We start from the raw sequence: 24,413 nt of genomic DNA, 5'->3' as shown, positions 1-24,413 counted from the left end.
GCTTCGCTTGCTGAATGCATACTTGTCGATTACTGATATTCCCGCGTATTCACACATCACCCATGACTTTAAAGTACAATCACTGAATATTAAGATAACTTTCGTTCCTATACCAAATCGCTTGGTTGACGTCGATTCTACAGAGAAACAAAAAGTTCGTGCAAACGAGGCATTATCTTGACCATTAATTACTTGCTAGCAAAAACAAGGGAAAAAAAGGCCATTTGGAGAGCCACCTCTTTAGAAACTAGCCGATAAACAAGTACATCTTAGAAAGGCGATACAAAGAGAAACAATGTCATGAAAGATATTGTTCATCGTGGGTAATGTGTATAAAGGGTTTCGTTAATCGTTTGTCTCACGATTGTCATATTGTGATATAGATATTGTTCACGACGTTTCGACCGCGTACTGCAAGTCTTCATCAGGGCGATAGTGTCGATTTACTGACTAAACTATTTGTACCACCATGGTAGCGACCTCGCTCATGGTTGGTGAGTTTCGATCCAAAAGAGAAACAACTTCGATACAAACATAACCTTTTCCGGCTTATTTGGACCGAGTAAGGTTTTCCAAGGTTGAAAAACGTTTAACAGTAACCTAAAAAAGGACAGTTCTATTCGGAACACATTTCCAACAATACAGATTATGAAGAATTTGAAACACAGACTCCTTACAAGGCACCCGTCATTTCAAATGTCGGTGAACAGGTACAACAGGCAAAAGGGCATACAAGGATTTATCTCTTTAAGTTGCTACATGAAAGAAATAGACCAGAGGTATAAAAATGAATCCATGAAAAGGTAAATTGTCAGAAGCTTTAAACGGTTCTTAAGAGTCCACAATTTAATGAAGGTCATTTTCACACTGCTTCGCAGAATACAAAATAGCTTATTAAAGTTTGATTATATGTTTACATAACGGAAAAATTTTGGCGATTTGAATTATTCTTTTCTTTCAGATTTTTTTTTTCTTTTTCTTTAATTCTTCCTTTTCAACTGAACCACAGCAAGAGGAATTGACTTACGTAAACTAGGTGAAATTTCTTTTCGTTACGTGTTAAGACCTTGTTCGGGCGACGCAAAAGGAAAAACATAATTATGTATCAGTTTTTAAGCCATTAGCATTAAACACATCAAGCGGGTCACCTTGTAAAAAAGGGTCTGCTTCACAGTAAGGGACTGTCCGTGCAAGAATTTGAAAAGAAAAACAAACCTCTTCTCAATTCTTTCCTCAGACGTACTCCACATGTTTCCTATCCCCCTCCCTAAACATGTCTCGAACAACAGCCAATTTTTACACTTTCCCAGTTACTAAATATCTAACACAATTCACTTGACGGCATTTATTGACATTTCATGTTTTAGTTCAAATGACAAAGGTATTCAACATCACCTAAACATGAAACGGAAGATATTTTATTTACGATTTACATGCCAATGAACAAACCAGCGTCAAGAAAGGTTGAAAATCGAAAATATATTAACACGGTCATAAATACAGTTAAAATGAATAAAATTTCGCACCGGCGAGAATGAAGTCAATACCAAGCACCTCTTGACCCCAAAACATCTTAAACACATACAGTTAGCAAAAAGTAGCAGAGTGGATGCCCATATGCAGTTAGCAACAGGTGCAAGTATTGTCTCGCCTATTTTCGACAACTTTTGCTCACACGTTTCTTCAATTAGCAAGCATTCTGCGAGTACAGCCAATCTCTTCTTCATTAATTTTTAAAGACAGACAAATATCATGGAAGTGAAACGATCGATAGTTAGTATTTCCTTTTCTCCGATGAAGTTTAAGTGAACTACTGCAAACAGAAGACATTTTGGAACAAATGATGTTTATCTACACAACTTAACTTTTTCCTGACTAAGGCATACTTGTTGGAACCCCTTTCCAGTACTGAAATCTGAAAAAAGACACAATATAGAGGGTGAATGCTTTTTTAGGAGTTCACTCGTTCAAAACAAGACACCACTTCGCCGTGAAAAATCTTTTACATAGTCTTTGAACTAAGGTGTCAAAACAACGGGGTTAAACTAGATTATTTGGGTTACAAATCTAGAGTGAGTTCCATTGCGTCGGTAAAATTCGATTGTGATGCATTTATTTATCAGGTTAGTTAGCTAGTTGGTTATACAAGATTGCCCAATCATGTCGTGAGAAGCAGTGAGGTTCTGGTCACATCTCAGCCCTAGCAGCTTAAAAATAAAGTGGTCTCCGAACACGGCATCATCATCATGTATGTAGGTTTAACTCGACGTCTTTCACCTTGCCTTGTGGCCTTTCAAAGCCCGATTGGTAGAAACTAGGAAAGACAAACCTCGTTGTGTCAGTGAGAAGGTTAATAATTACGTCTATCTTACTTGTCAAACACGGCTCTGTATCTCTTAATAAACAGTCTTCTGAGACTCCCATAACAATCCATGAAACGTTCTCCTAATTTGCTCTGGATAACTGGAGGCTTGGCGAGATCGAAATGCGGGAAATACCTGAAGCAGAAAATACCATGATAAAATCCTTTCTTTTTTAGACCGCAGAGAGTGGAGCAATTCAAGTTAATAATTGTCTCTTCATCTGCCTCTTGGTTTATATGTGTAAGCAGGCCGAGTTGTCCGGACGATCTGTCCTTAACTTACTTTCAGTTGAATACAAAGGATATATTTCACATAACTGCAGACTTTGTTCAAAGTCACCACGTGTATGGAATCATTTGAACTGACTGTCTATACTTGTTAGCCTTTAACCTCATAGCGGAAGGGGGAGGGGGAGGGAGCAGGAAGGGTGACTAAATAGGCTTCTTTGGATTACGCCAGTAACTCATTTTAAGTCAGTAAAATACATCGTGAAGTTTCCCTCAGGCAAGTAAAACTAAAACTGCCCGCATAAACAAGTCTCCCCTGCACAGAGACTACTTTAAAGTGCTTTGCTGTGTAAAATACGCGTCCACAGGGTTTCCCCGGATGAAATATTTCGGTTGACAGCATACATACATTGTACCAGTGTCGACCAAAACATATATAGCACTTATATTATATTATATAACTGCTATATTATTTTATTATCATATAGGGAAAGGTTGGGAAGTTTAGGTCATGTTCACACGAATCAGGACAGTTTTGAAACCGTATATTTTCTATCCAGATCCGTGTGGACGAGGCCTCAAACCGCTCTTGAGTGCAGTTTCGGTGTCAGGATTTACTGGTTTCGTGTGGACGGAAGGCCGATTGCGGTTTCAAAAATATCCGGATCGTCTGGAAGAAGCCTTAGATTCTTTCCAGCTGTAGCGACTTTTTTTTTCATTAAGTCCACAGTAATTCCCCAGTTTTGGGGGCAGCTAAACAGCCAACAGTTCTAGAAGATGAACTTCGTTAAATTCACATCTTTCAGCGGTAAAACTATGGCCGATGGAATAACAATAAATCCAGACGAAATTTCAAATTTTATTCATTTTTCTTCCTTTTCTTCTCCCCCTCGAGTCAGTTAAACTTACATGGAAAGAAGTGCTTATCATCATCAATCTTGACTCAAAACAAGAAAAGAAGACTTCATAGTTTACTTGATACAGGCGAGAATGACTTTCTTTATTGCTAGCAATTCGATGGAACAAGAATCAGATGGAAAAAAATATGGGAGGACATCACGCAAGCTGCTGATTTAGACGAAAAAACAAGAGGTTATATAGAACCATAAGCTGAATTCAAATTAGCAGAATCAGAATCAAACAAATCATGAGGTTGCAAGTGACAGCAGAAGACAAAGACATGGAACTGAAAAATGAGAAACTTTCCGCCCTTCTGATCGATCAGTAGAGCATTTTAAAACCTAATACATACATACATACATACATAAACTTTATTAATGTGTCTTGGAATGTCTAGCCGATGGGGTTAAGAACCCCTCTACTAATTGGGGACACCTAACAATATAATATAGTTACCTAACAATATAATATAGTTAAAAACCTACCAACTATCAACTAATGAAATAATTGATTTAAAAAGATTAAGAATTACAAAGGATGCAATTGGAGCAATTGTCGTCTATCATTACACCTAGATCAAATTTACGAATACAATTTTTGAAACTAAATAATGATGGGAGAGTTCTGATTTCGCTTGGTAGCTTATTCCACAACTTTGGTCCCAGGTAGGTGAGCGAGTGTTTACCATATTTATTGGTCCTAAATCTGGGAATGGCGAACTCTGCCGTCCTCAAGTTGTAGGATGAGCAATGCGCGTGAAATAGCTCGGATATTTTGATGGGGCATAGTTTGTGTTTCACCTTATACATAAGGATAGCAATATCTTGCAGTCTTCTGTTCTTGAAGAGTCGTTAGGTCACTTTTGTCCAGCAATGCTTGGTAGCTTGATTGCTTATCTAGGAAAACTGCGCGCAGTGCTCTTTCTTGGACCCGTTCAAGCTTTCTTTTGTCGGTGGCACTACAGAAATGCCAAGTCAGGTGGCAATAGGTTAAGTAAGGCAATATGGCTGATTTATACAGAGTTAATTTAGCATTGGTAGGGACAAGTTTTTTAAGCCTTAACATTACACCTACCCGTTGACTCGCCTTCTTACATATTTCATTAATGTGAGAGTTAAAGTTCAACTGTTCATCTATGGTGACCCCTAGCAATTTAAGACAGTCAGAAGATTCGATGGTGTTTCCTTGAAAGTGTAATGGAGTGTTACTTTCTGTCTTGTTATGCTTTAAAGTCATAGTTTGATATTTGCTCAGGTTTCCTTGTAGCAGATTGCTAGCGTACCATTCGGAGGCCCTATTGGCATTCCTCATAAGATTGGTGTCAGCCATTTTCAGGTTCCCCGCTGTTTCATACATTTGATGGTCATCCGCGTATATAGAGAGATGGGAAGTTATTACATATGTCAGATCGTTTTGAAAGATGTTCCATAACAATGGGCCAAGGGCCGATCCTTGTGGACAACCCCTATCTGTACGCTTCCATTCACTTCTGAAAGCTCCCAGTTTCACTCGGTTCAGTCGATTACACAGGTAAGATCGAAGTAGATCACATAGTTCATCATTAAAACCATACGCTTTTAATTTGCTGATCATTAAGGACGGATGAAGCGAATCAAAAGCCTTACTCAAGTCGGTAGATAAGATTTTAACAATTTGCTGGTTATCGCGTGCTGATTTCCACGCTTCAATAAGACTTATCAATGTTGTTTCACAACTGTGGCGTTTACGATATGCCGTAATTCGGGGATCCAGACGGCTGTCGACTTGCTTAGAAATCTGGTCGCTAAGTAGCTGCTCGAACACCTTACTAACCACTGGAAGGACAGTTATTGGTCGATAGTTCCGACAATCTTGTGGATCCTCTTTCTTAAAGACGGGCGTCCATTCCCCCCTTTTCCAGTTGTTTGGCCATTGTCGGTTTGTAATACATGAATTGTAAAGATTCGCCAGTGGTATAGCAAGTTTTTCCGCTCCATATTTCAGTACTCTGGCTGGCATATTGTCATGTCCTGATGTTTTCCTCGTATTAAGTGACTCCAGAGCCTTTCTAACTTGTGCTTGGTTGACTGGATTGGACTCGATCATTGGTTGTGAACTACTCGCCATTTGTATTTGCAAGACACTTGGATGATTATTTAAGTCATTTTCCGAGGAAGTTTCTTTCTAATGCAAGGCCAGTAACGTTTTCGGCTCTGTTTCTGTCGCTATTGAAAAGAAACGATTCAAAAAGATAGATTTTTATTGACTAGCATTGCGTGAGTATAAAATGTAACTTTACTTTACCAGTTCAGACTCATGGTGAGAGAGCATAAATCAGTGTTACCTTTTTTTTATAACAATGGAGAACAATGGAATAAGCCTAATTTTAATATTTTAACTTTTAAACTCTATTTGAACTATCAACCAAGTCCCTTGGTATCAAATGACACATCCTTTTCACTACATTGGCTTTTTCCTACATTCTGTCTCTTTCAAATAAAGCGCTTCTATTTTGATGCTGCTCAATAAATAAAGGAGGCAAAACCCGGTAATAGTAATCGTGCAAATGGCAAATGGCGAAAACGGATAATTAGAAAAGTGCAGGTATCGACGGGACTCTGAACCTAATATAACTCTCCTGAAAAGAAGAAAATGTAACCTGTATAATCCGCACCCGCGGCGTTTGTCATAATTCATTTGTCCGACAGTCCATAGGTAATAGCAAAGGTGCTTAAGCAACCACGACGGCAACGGCAGCGAAAACGTCACTTGAAAATTGAATTCGCTCTGCCCCAAACTTCATAACTCTCATTCTGTTTCATTCAACTTGTCAAGTGTTGCGGAATTTTTCTGGAGCTGGTTCTTAAGGACTGTATATAAGTTCAGACAAAAAAAAATAGAAAATTGTTGTCTTGCGTTGACGTCTCCCATAAAACAAGAAATCGTGAAACAACAGCAAAGAAGTGTACAAAAACGCGTGATAAAAGTGCAAAACAAAAACAAAAGCGAGTCGTCAGAATTATTTCTAAATCAACTTTTGATGCTCACTCGGATCCTATTTTGAAAGATTTAAAACTAAAATTTGACTAACAATAAACGACTGTTTAACTGTGACAACAGACGGATCGAAACGCACCAATCACATTACGAGTCTACATAGACAATAACATCACGGCTTAACTGACAGACGACCAATAACATCGCGACTTTATTGACCATCAGGTCAACAACCAGAATTTAATTACCATCAAATGACGAGATACAAATCACTTTGACTCTGAAGATGACTACCGCACAGGTTGTCGAAACGTCAATCACTGTCAACAACAACAGTCCTATTCACGACTACGGTTCACCCGGACGATCATACTCAACCTGCTTATGAAAATAATGACTCCTGGGCTCAAACCTTTCACAGTTGTACCAAAATGTTTACAAAACCGCTAACAAGAGCACTTCGATACACACGTATCAAATCCTTCTTTCTAGAAATCGGCTACAGCTATCTCCATGATCTTTCACACATGTTTTTAAAAAGATCGAGACTACTATAAGGCGAAATTGCACTTTAAAAGTGCTTCGTTGAAGCCCAATTTGAATTTACGTTAAAAGTCATGGAAAGGGCTAGGGTCACCTGTTATTGATGTATCAGTTGAGAAAGACAGTTCGCTAGTTCATGTACTTAATTGTTTTGGAATTTTGGAGGGTCATTGTAGTAGTGTGATTTTTCATGGTTAGGGAGAGAGATTAGCATAGAAAGGCCCTAGACTGCTATTTTATTTCTTTTTAACGGGAACACTCAACAACAGGTCAAAAATTTTCTAACTGTTTTAAAACTGGCAGCGACCGTTTGCGTCGCCGTCGTCATTGATCAAGCTTCCTAATTTCATGGGAATAAGAGGACCCAAGCGGAAAAAAACATAGCTGGAGCAGATGTATGCACCGACATATTGAGCGTGCGAAACGCTCTCGTTAAAATTTGGGAGCTTGAACAAGCGATTTTCATTTCATATGAAAGAGCTACCAAGTTAGCAATTGGCAAATGCATTTTTTTCAGAAATTTTGGGACGGAAAACTTACACATGTATAGATGGACCGTCGCTTTTGTACTCACGTTTGACCACTAACTTTGCCGAAAACTGGGAAGGGTAAGCAGTTTTTCCGTTTCTTTCTATTTCATACCTTGGGTACCTCTCGTGCGCAGCAGAATGTCTCAGCGTCGGCTTTACGCTGGCACATCTTCGACCGAAAGCCAAAGCTGCGATATCAAGAACTGACCGAAACCGGAAACCACGCATGGAAAGTCTCTGTCACCCAGGATACTTTATGTCCGAGTGATTAACCAACCAGACCGCTAACAAGGTAAAGATATTGTAACTGCACTTATGATACAGCATAAATAACCCTCAGCCAATTGCGTCTGCTTTAGAGGTAGAGAGATGTCTTACTGTTTATCCACGGGATCAGTTGATACTGCTAATTTTCTCTCTTCTTGGATTACTTCATCTAGCAATATACCATCACGAGGATCATCAGCAGGACCCACGCCGAACATAATCGTGTTACACAAGCTGTGGGAAAAAAAAACAAGTTCGTTTTGTCATCACTTTGCCTGGTTGTCATCGTTACGATCGCTACGATCGTTCAGATGGTGAACATAACCCTAAGCTATGAATAAAATAATAATGAATTACTTTTACTTGTACTTGTGGTAGACCCTGCCAGCAGAGCCTTTCTTTCGCTTGCTAGATTTTGGCCTACGCGAAAAAGACTGCATCAATTCAATCTCGTTCTCAGAGGCTGCGATCCTTTTAGTCAGCACCAAGGATAACTTATGTTATCCGTTCCGCTGGATAATGGTAACACAGGCTCTGGGGACGAGATTGGCATCAATCGAGTAAGAACTTTGTTCAGCATGCGCGGCATTTTGCTAGGATATAGTTTCCCACAAGGCCTAATAACCATGCGCTTCTTACAGTAGGATCGGTCACGACCATCAGTTTATCAATAAATTAATGCTTGCACTCGAACGAACCAGTTTGACGAGAGAAAACACGATGAGGAAGAATCAAAAATCAGTCGGCCCTGATTGCCATGATAAACTTGGCGAAATCGGAGTCAGCAGAGTCAGCAAGTTTCCATTTTCTTCCGAGTCCGCTATATGACTCCATCGCTGACGATCATGTCAAAACCAGATTGTCACGGTCGGAAGTAGAAGTAACGGCCTGCGTAGCTGACGTTTTGTTTGGTTATAGAGTCTGCTAGAACGCAGGCGCAGCGAGCGCTAGGATTCCTCCTTGTTTCCGCCCATTAACTTAACTTATTGCGGTAGTGAAAGTGTACCTTACTGCTTCCCCTTTGCCCAGTTCTTTGTCAGTACACATGTTAAGGAAAGTAAGCACTGCCAGCTCGGCCCATTCCTCTCCCGTTTGCACAACAGCAGCTGTCAAAAAGAAATTATTGACCTGGCTTCAGTACTAAGCAAGAGATAAATAAAATGTTTTGAGGCCTGCGCTAAGCGCGCTAGACTAAAGACGCCAGTTAGTATTGTACTACGCAAGTGATTCAAAGGGGACAGACTGGAAATTATTGTTGCTCGAAATAACTATTAGTCGTAACTGCTCTCCAGTTTGATGACTAAATCTGTGCAATTCCACAAATGGTTTTGGCTCCATTAAAACCTATACCAATTAAAGAACATTTTGGAGAGAACCACCCACTATGTTAGCACAGGTACTGAGGAGGCATATGAGTACTTTTCGCGCATGCCGATTGGCTAGCTCGGGGGTGAATAACCAAGTACTATTGTGTAGTTCCAGATAACATCTAGGCCATTATTGATCAAATCGCCATGCAAACGTGTTACAAATCCGGTAAATATTACCTAATGCTAGGTTAGAACGAACGTTGCCCGAAAGGCGACGCATTAGATCGCATAATTGTTTAATCGGTCAACCAACAGTAACCAAAGGCGGATCCGCGCAAGGTTTTGTCCATTCAAAAATTTGTCCGGACCCGTATAAACGGGGCCTCAAACTATTGCTCTTTTGCATCAATTTTGGTTTTTGGGAAACTGCCCACCTACCCCTCCCCTAAGCTAACATTAACACTTACTTCTCATGTAGGGCAAAATGATGGCTTAGGGGAGGGGTAGGTTGGCAGTTTCCCAGAAACCTAAATTGATCCGTTCTTTTTACGTTTTCGTTGCCGTCGCCGCTGTGAGATAATAAGCGTAATGAAAAACGAAACAATTGCTAAATTATAAAATCAACTGTAAATAATTCTTGGCAACTTACTTTCTTTGTTCAGGTTAAGCGGACATGTGACGTCACAACTCAAAGGATCTTCGCGAAGGATTTCGTTTATCTAGGACAAAAAACTCTAAGATCAAAAGGCAGTCAAGACTTTCAGTTTGTTAGCCTGAGAGAAGAGCCGACACTTCCCGACGCCACAGGTGGTTTTCCAGCGAAATGACGTTAGAAAAACGAACGCAGAAATTCTATACATGATCAGTGAGGTGCCACTACTCAAGGCATGTTCTTAAAAGTCATTTTGCGGGCAAACCACCGGTGGCGGCGCGAAGAGTCGGCTGTTTTCTCAGCCTATCAAATTGTTAGTGTCCAATGGAGAAGGACAAGAGGCTATAGGATATAAGTTGTTCAGTCGAAATATAGAGTCGAAATTAAGGAAGCGCTTAAAATTGGTGCCGAATACGCTTTAGAATTCATTAAGTAACGTTATTATTAATTCAAAATATTTCCCCAATTCTGATTGGCTAAAAGCACACGCAAAATTCACCATAACCAGTTAATGATGACCAAATTTGGAAGAATTTTGTGTTTAACGAGAAAATGACGTCAAAAATGCAGCCCCCTACAGGTTAATGCACCGTTAACCGAGAAGACCTGGGAACGAGGTTGAGTTGTTTTTGTTGTGAAAACTAAAATGGCGGACACTTCACTCGTTTCAAGAGTAAGAACTACAGCTGGAACTAGGCGAAATAATGGCTAAAAACATAAAAACAGCAAGAAGACAACTCGGAGGGCGACATCTGCTATTTGGAGAATATTTACGGAGCTGGGCAAATCTCACCGTACACTATCGAAGATAAACTTAACATCAATGCAGGTAAGCATGTTTTAGCTATGTTATTAAACTAGGAATTATTTTGAATGAATAATAAAGCAATTAATGAATTCGGCTTTCGTAGGATATGAAGAATAAAGCAGATCTCGGAGGGTGTTATCCACCGAGGTCAAAGGCCGAGGTGGATAACACCCTCCTCGATCTGCTTAATTCTTCAAATCCTAGGAAAGCCGCATTCATTAATTGCTAATTATTTTATTGAATATGATGGACGGGCATTTTTTTCGTCACTGTAAAATTGAGTCTCGTGATAAATTATCGGCCGTGATCCCACGTATTCGTTTTTGTTTCCCTAAAAACGGAGATAACGTTTTCAAAAAAAAAAAAACAATCCGCATCCGTACGAAAACGCAATAGTGTGTGAAAACAGTACCATTTTTGACGGAAGCATGAGCATTTACTCAGCTGGTATCTGAGCTGGATCTAACACCGCGACGTAATCGTTTCCATAAACCACCGTTTTCTTCCACCCACACGAGTACAGCAAAACGGCGCTCTCAAAAATCTTCACTCTAGAGAGAGAGTTTTTTAAAAGATGCGTTTTCGGTGACCGCTTTCACCGAATACGTGTGGACGGTAAGCCAAACCGGTGGAAAAAAATCTCCTTTTTCAAACAAAAACGGATACGAGTGAACGGCGAGTAAAAGTCGGTCTAGGTCTTTACAAGGCCTCACAGGACTGGCTGTGAAAACAACAGACAATATAGCAATGACTCTGTCCCTAAACAATGGAGCTGCGTGTTATGGAGAACCAATGAAATAAGAGGTTCTACGGAGCCTGTCTACTATCCCCGGTCTAGGCCCTAGGCCCGACTAAAAAAGGGAGACATCATGAAGCGTCCCCACACTGCCTGTCTCGACTGGCTTTAGTGTATTAAATATCAGATAACTGAGGATTTCACTCACTTCTTTACCAATATTCCAGTCGTTACCAGACTTGTCTGCTGGGTCTGGGATTTTCCAAGACTTAAATGTAGTTAAGGCAAATGACAATTTATACAAGCACTATGATAAAAAAAATGTTAAACCTCACTGTACTTCTTAACTCGAAATTTGCGCGACAATTTAGTAGTGAAACTATCTTGCTGAGTACCTTAGTTGACAATCACAATGAATTATCTTTGCGGTCTATTGGCACTTTAAGGCCTCTTCACATGAGCCCGGTTTCCGAGATCTCGACTTAACTCTCGGGATGAAAGTGGGATGAATTCTGGAGGTCCGGATGGCATCGTCTTGCATTGCCTGCCGTATTTTCCACATCATAAGCATCCCATTTAACAGCAGTGATCCAGCTCTAACAGTTGCCGAAGCTATGAACGGCGCGAAAGTTAAAATTTCTATGTTTCGTCATTTTTGCTTTGTTTCTCGAATTTGGCGCCAGAACTCGTCCCCTGGATCTTTGGCCTTTTCTCATCTCGGAAACCGGGCTGAAAGTTCTCAAATGAACCCAAGGCGAAATTCATCCCAGTAAACGGGCTCATGTTAAGAGGCCCTAAAAACAACTACACCACGCTCTTTGCAATCTTTTTAAAAAGATAGAACGTGTCTTCGCATCAATTGAATTCCTAAAACAAAAGCCAAGTTTTGTCATTTTAATAACAATAAATTTAGGCATTGAAAGAGTTTAAACTCGTCCGGGCTACAGACGGCAAAGTTATTATCATGGTTATTGCTCGTAGATAAACTTTGTTTAACAGCGGAGCTCCCGCGCCAGCAGAGCACCATGGGTAAGAAAATTTGGTTATGACGTCACCGTACGTCCGTACGGACGCTGCGGGTAGTGAAAAGTAGTCCGCGCAGACTCTTGGGGCAGGGGAAAGTAGAGATCTTTTTAACTGCTTTATAACTGTACTGTACAAGGGCATTTTGTGTATGGGTAACGGCACTAAGTAATAACTTCAGCACAATATTGACCTAAAACAGCAATATCCTATTGACATAACCCCTTCAACCCTTTAAGTCCCAATATCAAAATGCAAATTCTCCATAGTGATCTCCATACATTTCCTTAAAGAATTAGTTAGAAGAATTTGATAAAAGATCAAATCATTTTTCCTTTGGTGATCATTTTATTAATTCTCACACCTTTTTCTCTTGATAATGCATTGATGTTGTTAGGGGAAAATTGATGTTGGTCACTAATGAGGCTTAAAGGGTTAAGAAAAAGGAACAACATGATGATGCTTGTAAAGGATACAAATTCAGGTTTAATGATCTGGTCGTATTCGAGTAACTGACGGATTCTCGATAGCGGAGTCCCTGGTTTATAAATACGAGTAATAAGATTGACTTCAAGTCAGTAAGAACTGTTCAGTGAAAGAATGCGGAATGTTTAAAGCCTCGATTTATTTTTTGCCACTGTCTTTAAAGTGTATTTGGGTATTTAAAATTACTAAATTAATTTAGATCATAATATGAAGCCTCGCAGATAAAAAAAATAGTTAATGGAATAGCTTCACTGCTAACCTTGTGCAATTAAGTTGGAAAATCAATGCACAAACCTCCAACTAAAACATATACTGGACAGGTTAAGTGTCCCTTGATTTCCTAGGGGGAAAAAGAAAAAAACGAAACTATTACACTAAATGTCACCCCACAGTAGAGCCTTGAGGTACTGGTAAGCCGAGATACTAGACTTATTTTACAGTTTAGAGGCAAGCGACCTTTGCAGTCCAGAGAGCTGCACCTGTTTTGAATGTGCGTTTTAAAAAAGGGTGTATCAAAACGCCCAAGAGATGGGTGTGTTGTATGGTTTTTGATATTCTATGTCACATTTCTTTTTCCTTTTTTTTCTGCTTCTTTTTTGTAACTGTCACTGCTTACCAAAAAAGAAACAATTCAGTCCTTTTCCAAACTAGGCTGTACACAGACGTTGTTTTATTTTTGTTTTTGTTCTTTTCGAAAACATCCGGGAGCGCGCGAGAAAGTAAAATATTTTCTTTTTCCCCCATCACTACCCCCTTGCACAGGCGGTCAATAAATCGCCCGCGGCTTTTATTTTTAATCACGCTTGCTCGACGGACTTTGACGAGAAAATAGAGGGTCTGTGAACAGGCTATTTCCAGACTGGTACTTTACAGCGAATGGTATCAACAAACTTGTACGAGCATTTACAGAAAGCAACAATGAAAAAATCTGCTTTAATTCCCTTTCATTCCATTCTACTTTTATGTTTAATTTAATGTTACTCCATCTTCTTCACTTTAACTTTAAACTTTAAGTTTAACTAGATTAGCTTTTTCCCGGAATAATAAACAGGAAATCTTCATTAACCGTTCTAGTTTAATAGTTCAACCTGCTTGAGTGACATCAAAACGCTTAACACTATGTATTATTCTCTTTCTAAAGTAAAGCCACTGGCTCTAAAACTAAACGTCTGCGAATGCCTTCTTTCAGGGCGATAAATAGTAATTGGAACATACCTTGGCTACTGTTGGTAACTGTGAGGGCAGACAGCAGATAAAAAGGATGTGTACCGCATTGCACACCTGAAAAAGGTCCATGTAATGACAAATCTATGCTACATTGTATTAGATTTAAAGGTCTTGAAGATCTTATGGGGTTTGTTCGATTGACCCTATCCCGAAATAAGAATAAATGAAATAAACTCTAGTAATCACTTATTTTGGCGTTCATTGCATTGCAATATCTAGAAATTTGCTTGAAATATATATAGATATAAGGCAATGTACAAGTATGTACCGTTCAAGCGGTCTAACAATCACGGCACGAGACTTGCATAAAACTTTCAAATTCTTATTCCGGAATATGATCAACAGGACACACCCTAATACTTTCACACTACAAAGTTTATCGATAAAAATAAATTAAAATAAAATAACCTCGTACTAAGCTTGAATTTCCGCATCAACTATCACGGGTTTTCAGGGCCTAAATAGGCCTTTCGCATTAGTAGATCACGTGATCAACATGAAAACGGTGCGCTTTTGAAAAATTTTGTTAGCACGAGCTGAAACAGTATATTAAACTTAGGTAACCTGAAAATTTTCAGCCGTATATCTCAAAAGTAGCGATTGCAACGGCCGCCGAAAATAAGAAGGCTTTGTCTGAGAAAAACAACTCTTGCCACCCAGTCACGCTTGAGTGGTTTTCCAAGAAGTCCTTGTAAATTCTGATATTTTTAAACTGTCGTTAAATCTTTCTCTTACGCATTTAAGGGTTCAAATTGCTTGTTATAAAGTAAAAGGAGATTTGAGGCCCGTAGACGCTTAAGGAAATATTTCATGACAGTTCGAAAATTTCGAAATTTACAAGGATTTGTATGGAAAACCATTCAAGGCCCAGAGTGACTGGGTGGCAAAAGTTGTTTTTCTCATACAAACCCTTCTAATTTTCGGCGGCCGTTGCAATCGCTACTTTTGAGATATACGGCTGAAAATTGACAGGCTACCTAATTTTAATAATGCGTTTTCAGCTCGTGCTAACAAAATTTTTCAAAAGGGAACTGTCTTCGTTTTTACCGAAAGCTGATCACATGTCATTGATCAACTAATGGAAGACGCCTATTACTGATGATTAACAAACAAAGTGATGTAAATACAGACTTAATGGCTACAACAGTACGCGTGCTCTGATTGGCTGCTAAGCGGGCATCATTTTTTTGTAATGACCGGGCATTACTACAGTCACGGCTACATGTACATGTAGGTGTCCAAGGCATATACAATCTGTGTTGAACTTGATAATGGACATCCTAATGGACTCTATTGTGGGCTCAAGTGTACGACTCATTGACGTGACGTGCTTTTTTTAAGTTATCTGGTGACCAGTTATTGGTTTTAAATTATTGATCGCAGGCTCAGGTCCAAAATGAAAAGGCCATATAATATTATAACTCATTAACCTTTGTTCGTTTGGTGATTACTAGAGGGAAATATCAGACCGCACGGCCTCAGTCTGAGATTTCCCACTAATGACCTCACTCTCACTTACTAAGTGGTATCTAATTTCCCTCAACAATAGCTACAGACCTTGATGTTATCAAAACCACAGTGGACTCCTTTTGCCTGTAAGGAGGACAATGTTTCAGGCCTCCTTGTTGACAGAAATAACTCTTCAGGGTGAACATCAGCTGAAACGTTCAAAGCAAAACTAGCACAAGAGGAACATAGTATTAACAATATAATAATATGCACACTTTTTAGCCATCCTACTTATGAACAGTTATGACTTTTAGACATTTTGAGCTACAGCAATTTGCTGTATGTCCACTGTGAATTGAATATAATAAGAAAAGCAAACTACAGTTAATTTCTAAGTTTATTTTGCGTCTTTTCTCTAATGTTCTGTCTACTTAAATTGATACCGAGGGGAGCCTGGGCCCCATATATAGGGAGCCCCATGCTTCCAGTTCAGGCTTCTACTTTAACATCTAATAATAATCTCATAAATCAATAATTAATCAAGTCAAATCACAATCCTATTCAAGTTGGTATTATCCGAAACTCTATACTCAATGAGAATATGTTGTAAAGAATTATCACTTTGGCCAAATTTCAACTCACTTTTTGTTACATGTACCGCGCACCACACGGTTTATGAACTAACCAAGACAATGTTTAGAAAGAAAGTAATGAATCTATGAGCACATAGGTATATGCATTACATGATTGTACAGATGCCAGTGGCTTTTGAGTTGACCTTATTTTCATAAGCAACAACAACAATTGTATAATAATAGTGAGACTGAGGAATTGAGCTCAGGACTATACCAAAAAAGAAACAAATTCAGTTCAGGTCAGAGCAGGAATTAACTTGCCGCCACCTGATTGCATGTCCAGTACTCTGAACACTTGGCCAAGCTACCTCTAAATGGTACAACTGAAGGGTGGGTCGGAAGCTCTAAGAACGGTTCACAGGATTGGTTTAGAAAACAATAAATAGCCCTAACCAAAACAAAACTAACAATGAACCCCAACTCTGAAACAATAGAGCTTCAGGCCAACAAGGGCCTATCAAATTAGTGGTTCTAAAGAGGTTCTGGACCACAGCAATAGGAGCTAAGAAAGGTGGAGCTGTATAGAAGTGATCCTCGTGCAAATACAGTGGTTCTCCATGACAAATGACTGTTGTTGAGAAGATTCATTACATTTAGCACTGACCGCTGACCCTTTTCCAGACAGATTGCATTTTTGGGGATAAATCACAGAATGCCTCTCCTGTGAAACGTCCCTAGCAGCAAGGTGTGAGGAGAGATGGCTGTATTCACAGGTTTTAGGAACAAACAAGTAAATAGACTTTTGTACACTTTTAATTTCTACAGTGTAGATATAATCAAGTCCTGAGTGTTGTTGAGCTTACTCACAGAAAGTTAGCAGGGTATTTGCAAGCTGTTTTCCCAAACGGCCACAACCAATGATTCCTACCAACAGGGGATCTCTCTTAGGTGCCTCTTGTAAAAGCTTGGATGACTACAAAGAAACATTAACTAACTTTCTGAATCAAGCAAAAAATGGAAGATGCATGAATTCATTGCGTTGGCATTGTAGAGGAAGTGAAATTATTTAATAATCAACAGTTGTTTAACACTGCAACCTCTCAGCACCGTTCCATTATCCATATTTCCAATGACTTTTGGCAATATTCAATGTTAATGTTATTTCAAGGTTTATCTTTGTTAAACTATTTTTTTTTCAGTTAATATACATCACAGTGCTTTTCTTCTTTAAAAACAGTTTGTATCATTAAGAAAAAATCACTTATCAAAAATTGAATTGTTGATCATTTGAGACCTGCATGTAATAATTTCTATGGGCACTTTCCATTTGTCAGAACTTGCTGACCAGACCATTGCCAGCCAGGGCAAATCAGTTTAAAAATTTAATAGGCGTTGTCCAAGAATTTTAACTCTGAAAAACCATCACCTTCATGCAGACTGCTGTATTTAGGATTTGACTGAACTGCCTGAATAGGATTGATTTAAAGTGAAATTCTCATACAACAGGAATAGTCTGGCCAGTTAGTTCTGACAAATGGAAAGCACCCAAGATACTATAACTTTTATATTGATGCAGAACACAAAAACTAATGTCAGCCAAGTTAAAAAAGAAACATCCTATGGCAAAAGAAAGAACTCTATATTCTTGCCATCAGACATGTTACCATTTGCTATTCCCTATTAAAAAAAATATAAAATCAAATGTTTTCTGCATAAGCACAATAATTAGAGGAACAATATAACAACTGCAGATGCTTTACCCGCTTTTTTACTGGAAACTTAATCTCCACAATTTTCTGTCTTGCATCATTTAAAACAGCTACCAAAAATGCCCTGCAACAAATAATATTATTCTTTTTAGTTAAAAGAAGCACTTTTGAATAATAAACAGTTAGGGCTGAGCCAGAATCTTTCCTCTTTTCTTTGCACAAGCAATGTTGTTTGTATTATGCTTTTGGCTCAATGGTCAATAATTAATTTGCATACAGTGCTTCCATATACATGTATTATTTCTTACAAACAAATCCTGTGTGACCTTGGTTCAGTTTTTATTTACTTCCATTATGATTATGGCTGGCCCAGTCAGCAAGCAAGATGAAGAGGAACATGTGTTGTGATTAACTACACAAGCAGGTAAGATTTACTGCAGGGATAGATTTTCTTTTACTATAAAATTCATGCACTAAATCATTCATCAACCACTCATTTTTTTTATCGAAAACTAACTGACCGGCAGTCCTATATTCTCAGTAAATTTCACAAATGGAAAAAACAGCTAATCTAAACTATCATATTTTGATAAAGAAAAGTCAAGATATCCTGAAATGCATTATAGATCTCAAGTTAAGCGTTTGGTTTATGCTGAGCTCAGAAACTGAAACCATGTTTTGTGGCACTTAGAACTTTTTCAAGGTCGACTGCCGGCCAAGGTTTTCAAAACCCTAAAGGACCGGCAGTTTTATATTTTCAGTATTAACTTCGCAAATCGAAAAAATCCAGATTAACTCTGAAATTATCATATGTCAAGATCCTGATCCCTTTTTTTTTCGATTTGTGAAACTTAATGAAAATATAAGACTGCCGGTCATTTAGTGTTTTGAAAGTCGACCTGAAAAAAGTTCTAAGGGTCACAAAACATGGTTTCGTTTTCTGAGCCCAGTGTGAACCAAACACTAAAATTGAGATCTATAAAGCATTTCAGGATCGCTTGACTTTTCTTTATCGATATATGATAGCTTAGATTAGTTTGTTTTTTCGATTTGTGAAATTTACTGAGAATATATAGGAGTGCCGGTCATGTAGTGTTTTGAAAACCTTGACCGGTTACTGGCCATATAGCCACAGTGCAGTGTGCGTATATTTTAGTGGCTCGATGGCTCATCAGTGGAAGTTAGCGTCTTAAAGAACGAGAAAGGTATATATTTTTGTGGCTCGGCGGCTCGATGGCTCGCCAGTAGAGGTTAGAGTCTCAAAACACACTGTACGAGAAAGGACTATTATGTTTTAATAGCTGGCCCGGTGGCTCAGTGGCTCATCAGTGACCACCGAGCCACCAAGCCGCACCAGATCGCCTAACGTTGTTTTTCAGCGAACCTAGCGATTGCATCTATCGTTGCGATCGTATGGAAACCAGCCCTAAACTCAGCTGATATAAGGAGACTTACGCTTGGGCACACGCTGAAACGGTTAAAGCATGACTTCTCCCTCGCAAGTACAACAGCTCCCTACGAAAAAATCAAGACAACTAGCTCAAACAAAGTCTTGAGAAAGTAGCATGCAGTCTTATGAAATAAAGTATACTTCTCCTGGTGTGTTAGGGCAGCTTCAAACTGGAGCGAAGGAAGGTTCGCAGTCACATCCTCTACGGCCGCCATGTTTGTTTACTAGCAACACCGCTGACATTACTTGACAATACCGCTGTCGTTCCTTAGTGCCCAGTGCCTCCAATGAACATTTCCAGCCTGCGAATAGAGCGCATTGCTGTGCACGTGCAAATAGACGGATATCGCTTGGGCTGGTAAAACCCAAGTTAATCCCAAGTTAATTCCAGAACAAACAAAAATAAAACAAAAACACACATAAAAAAATAACACACTCGGGCGCCACCAGGTAATAGATGCATTTTATTGAGAAATGCACATCAAATGGTTAATAAAACATTTTTTTACTGACAGTTTATTGACATTTTCTAATCAGCTCTAATAATAATAATAATAATAATTATAATAATAATAATAATAATAATTTATGAACTTATTGTGCGCAGCTCAACATGAAAATGATCAGCTGCGCATTACATCTGCATTACTCTACAAGAAACAAATAAAAGATAACGCATTTAAAAATAAAAAATAAAGATAAAAAAAAAAAAGAATATATATGCATGCAAGTGCGAACTGAATATAAAATTGATCACCAATATACAGTTCTCAAAAGATAAGTCTTAAAATGCCCTTAAAACTGTTCACATCAGTAATCACACGAAGTTCTTTTGGAAGAGAGTTCCAGAGTGTTGGCGCTGCTACCATAAAAGCTCTGTCACCTAACGTGGTCTTCAATCGAACAGCTGGCATAGAAAGTAAAAATACTACCTGAAGATCTAAGGTTATATAAAGACGATTTAAATGTTAGTAAATCCCATAGATATTTAGGGCTAAAGGCTGTGAATTGCTATAAGCAGTATCTTAAATTGCATCCTGGCTTTTTAGCAGGTAGCCAATGCAGACCACGCGGAAGGGGTGAGACGTGGTAAAACCTAGGCGCATTACAAACTAGCCTGGCTGAGGCGTTCGAAACTCTCTGCAATTTGTTAAGCTGGTAGTTGGGCAGCCCATACAAAAGACTGCAATAATCAACACGAGGTATAATAAATGCATGGACAAGCATTTCCGTTGATTCTCGAGACAAATACTTGCGAATGCGTTTGACATTATGCAAATGCCGGTAAGAGGTAACACCGCATAAAATTGCTAATATGAGTTGACAAAAAAAGCTGCTCATCAAATCATGGGCCTAGGTTTCCAGCTACTGTTACAGGACAAACATTAGTCGACCCAGCGCTAATGCAATTGTTGTTAACCTTTGCCAACAGCAACCTGGTAGAACACCTTGGTTCAAAGGAAACTGATCGGAAACTTCTTCTTCGAAACTTCTCACGGTGGTGGTCCGGTCATGCACAATTAGGCGAATCTTTCTTTACGTTGTTTTTCCTCTTGCATATGCTTTTCATTTTCTTATAGAGCAATCAAAATACCGGTCATTAAAATACTATCTCTGAATATTTATAAGCATAGCAATATTAGTAATCTCGGAAAATTCGAGCCCGATATAACGAATGGTTTCGGACAAAATAGCTTTTAAAATCTCAGAATTTTGCAAGGAATGTATAGCTCCTTAACTCTTTACTCTCAGGAATTTCGCAGTATTCGATGGCTGATATTTCCTTTAATATTGCTTGCAAAGAGCTGAAAATTGCACAAATTTGCTCAAGTTAATCATCTCCTTCAATTTTTGAATTTGGCTCGTATATACAGCATCCGGGCCGCTATTGAGTTTTAATTCAAAAGCACGGGTTTGCTAATCGGCCTTCGAACAACTGGGCCCTGAGTGTTGAAAATCTCTTTTTAAAGCTTTTTAAGCCATGGTTCAAAAAGAAGGATTTGGTCCAAAATGCGATATTTTTCCCCCCAAAAAAATTGGCTGACGGGCAAAGGGTTAAATGGGCTTTACCAAATTGTCTGAAAGAAGCCATTTTCCATATAAAAGTGTAGAATTTACCAAATTCAGCATGAGGCAGGTTTGTAATCCGGAGAAAAAAAGTAATTCTCATGTTAACGTTAATAAATACGTATGTATGTAAGTTTTAGCCTCAGAAAACAACCGTTTCTGTAATATGTGGCTTGATTAACTTAATCCCTGCTATGCAGAAAATTCTAGATCATGACATGAGCCAAACTATAAAGTTCCGGCGGGTAGAATTATCTTCTCATAAGTGCACGTGCAAATCCAAAGTCCAGAATGTGTTAAAACAAAGTGCTCTTTTTCTCGCTGTGTTTTTTAAACATTAACTCTTAAATATCAGTGACGAAATGATTGCAATGATACGAACGACTAGACACTGATGAAGCTATGAAGAAATGAGAGCACCGAGGTGGCAATCTCAACTTCCACAACTTAAGTCTGTGAAAAAAAAAGGCCAGGAGTGAAATTGCATCCCGGGGATTGCAAGGGCCTAGGCGAAAGAGCGCTTGGATTTTCCGGCTAGTTTACGTTATGTAACCGAACTTGAACATATATACAAGCCATTCCAAGTGGCAGGAGGCAACTAGTAGGCTGTTTATAAGAATGAACCAAGTAGGACGCTCAGTAGCGACAACAACGACGGTAACAAAGACTTCAAACAAATCAGTTGGTTCAAGCAAAAAAAACTCTGCCTTTGTGGCATCAGACTCTGATCTTTTTGCATTTTTTGCCGTTACTGACTCTAAGCGCACGACTGCCACGGTTACAGTCCCCAATGGAATGTGTCTGGTGAATCGGTAAACCACTCCAAGATGAATATACCTACATTTGACATTAACCTTTAGGCGAGTTGAAATAAACCCATCAATTTTTTAGGGAAAATTAACGAAGATAGTTAAATGGCTTCCTAGTGCTTAAGCCTCCTAGAGTCTAGTCTGTTCCAGGCGTTCAGATCGTGGGGACAGCGCAAAGAGATTCCTTCATATTTTCTCTCTCTTACTTCGCGCCCCAAACAACTATCCGATGTCCTGGAACAGGCTACCTAGAATCCACTAGTGGTGGAAGCGGAGCGCAATCAAACACGGTACCTTTAGAATTGTGGGTCACATGGTGCAGACCACTCTGATCTGACACTAAAAGACTGATTAAATATAACACTGCTAGAACGGTAGCCTGTTTTCTTGCCATTTTTTCTTTTACTTTATTAAAGACTCTCGTAAGTTTTTTGCGGAATATTTGAATCTGTTTGTCTAGTTGCATTGATTACATCGACGATCGTCGATGGTTAGTTCAATTACACTGTACCCCGTTTTTGACAGTTTTGTTTATTGTCAGTTGTTGCTTTATTACTCTCTCTCTCCTGAAAAGACGTTTAGCGGCAAAAGATCGGCTATAACGAGATCGTCCATAAGGACAAGATACTGACAAGATTAACATTAACGTCACTGAAATTCTTCTCTACTATAAACTACCGACTATATGAGGTTAAGTGACCAACTTAAAGGTAAAGGTATTCAAATACTCCCATTACAAGCGCTGGTTAACCCTTCCGAATCAGAGTGAATGAAAAGGTTAGATTAGATAGGTGGGCTCTCTAGCTGATTCAGTCAGTCTAGGGACCATCTCTACTTGAGATATCCGCCAGATTCATTTTCTTTCTTCTAGTGTCAACCAGATACAGAGTACGATTGAATTTCTACAAGACGTAAGTGGCGGATACAGCATTCATTTAACACCCGTGAGTTATCACCAAGAGTTAAATGGCATTGACAGACAACCCAGGGTTTGGATAAAAACAAAAAATAAAAAACAAAAAAAAGCAAGCAAAACGAAGGAAGGGAAAAAAAGATCTGTAGGTGTTCCTGTCCCTAAAACTCTGAAATCAAACATAAGGACAGCCCTATAACTTACGGTCACCCCGATTTCAGCCAAATATGGTAAGTAGCAGTGGGAAAAAGTTATGTTTTGACCTTACGGGTCAGACCTATCCCTGACTTATTGAAAGGTGGATAGTTGAAATTTATTCTACAAGAACATGTATAATTGACCTTAGTATTTGAAAGAAACACACTGTTACTCCATGAGATAGGCAACAATCCGGCTATACGGTTCATGTTTTACCTCTAAAACAATTCAGTTTTTGTTCACGCAGTCGCTCACGAAACCAGACTTTTAAACCTTTTAGCCCAATTAACTTGTTATTGAATGATGAAACGAGTCAACTTACTACAAACAATTTAAGTTGTTCCTGGATTTTATCCAATAAGCGATTACGTTTCATTTCAGTCTCCAAAAAGACGAACTTTAAGTTTTCTGTCACTGCTCAAATAGTTCAAACACACTGCCGACATATCTTTCGCCGTGGACGGGGAATAAAGAAAGCGACATCCCATAAGTAAGTTTTGTTGACTTTTCTGTCATTGGCTCTCACTGTTTGTTATTCCCCCCTATCATCATTAAATCTTTGATCTTTTCAAAGTGAATGATGAAACGTTGGAGAAGTTTTTTGTTTTGCAGCAAAAGTCGCAAGACATGCTAAGAGGCTATTTAGTTTGAACAAGCCGAAACGTACGCTAAAATTTTTCGCAATTTTACGTTACTAGAGTTTCGACTTATTTCAAGTTCTTATCGATATTAGAAGTATGTGCATCTATAACTGTGGACGACATCCAAGCCCTAAAGACATCGAATTTTCTATCAGTGAGCCCCCAAGCAAAGACACGAACAGCGTAGCATTGTGTGTTCCTGCAGATGAAATAGATGATCATAGATGGTGACATTCATTTTGTAGCCGCAACGCCTCGGACTATTTAAAGATCTTGTCATTCAGAAAGGAATTGGTTCACTTTCGTCAGTTATCTTTGATACTCTGATGAAAGTATTTTATGAGAGGGATGATGTTATAACCAAGAAAATATTTAACTACCTAACGGCACAATTTGCTCTCAAAGTAATTCCCTTTTAACGAAATAGGCTAGGAATGTTGCTCATCGCAGAAATTTATTATCAGCCATTCTTATTTATCCTCATCCATTAACGTCATAACAAATTCTCTTATTTCAAGAGGTAACTAACCCAGGAACATTTAAAAATGAATTAT

The 24,413-nt window shown here is 38.9% G+C and overlaps 1 protein-coding gene across 1 annotated transcript; it reads right to left on the bottom strand.

Moving 5' to 3' along the window:
• Positions 1-667: 667 nt before the first annotated feature.
• On the bottom strand, positions 668-19,465 carry LOC140929039 (NADP-dependent oxidoreductase domain-containing protein 1-like). Its single transcript, XM_073378865.1, has 14 exons — positions 19,373-19,465; positions 19,237-19,296; positions 17,833-17,905; positions 16,940-17,045; positions 15,606-15,706; positions 14,037-14,102; positions 13,116-13,161; positions 12,812-12,873; positions 11,521-11,580; positions 9,766-9,835; positions 8,813-8,912; positions 7,918-8,040; positions 2,373-2,498; positions 668-1,915 (listed from the first exon to the last, which is right to left on the bottom strand). The coding sequence occupies exons 1-14, from the start codon at positions 19,444-19,446 to the stop codon at positions 1,876-1,878; spliced, it is 1,107 nt and encodes a 368-aa protein (XP_073234966.1). The 5' UTR covers positions 19,447-19,465; the 3' UTR covers positions 668-1,875.
• Positions 19,466-24,413: the final 4,948 nt, after the last annotated feature.

This window comes from Porites lutea, chromosome 2 (genome assembly GCF_958299795.1).
Source record: "Porites lutea chromosome 2, jaPorLute2.1, whole genome shotgun sequence".
NCBI lineage: Eukaryota > Metazoa > Cnidaria > Anthozoa > Scleractinia > Poritidae > Porites > Porites lutea.
The sequence above is the reverse complement of the archived record's forward strand: the minus strand, read 5'-3'. Positions and strand labels throughout refer to the sequence as shown.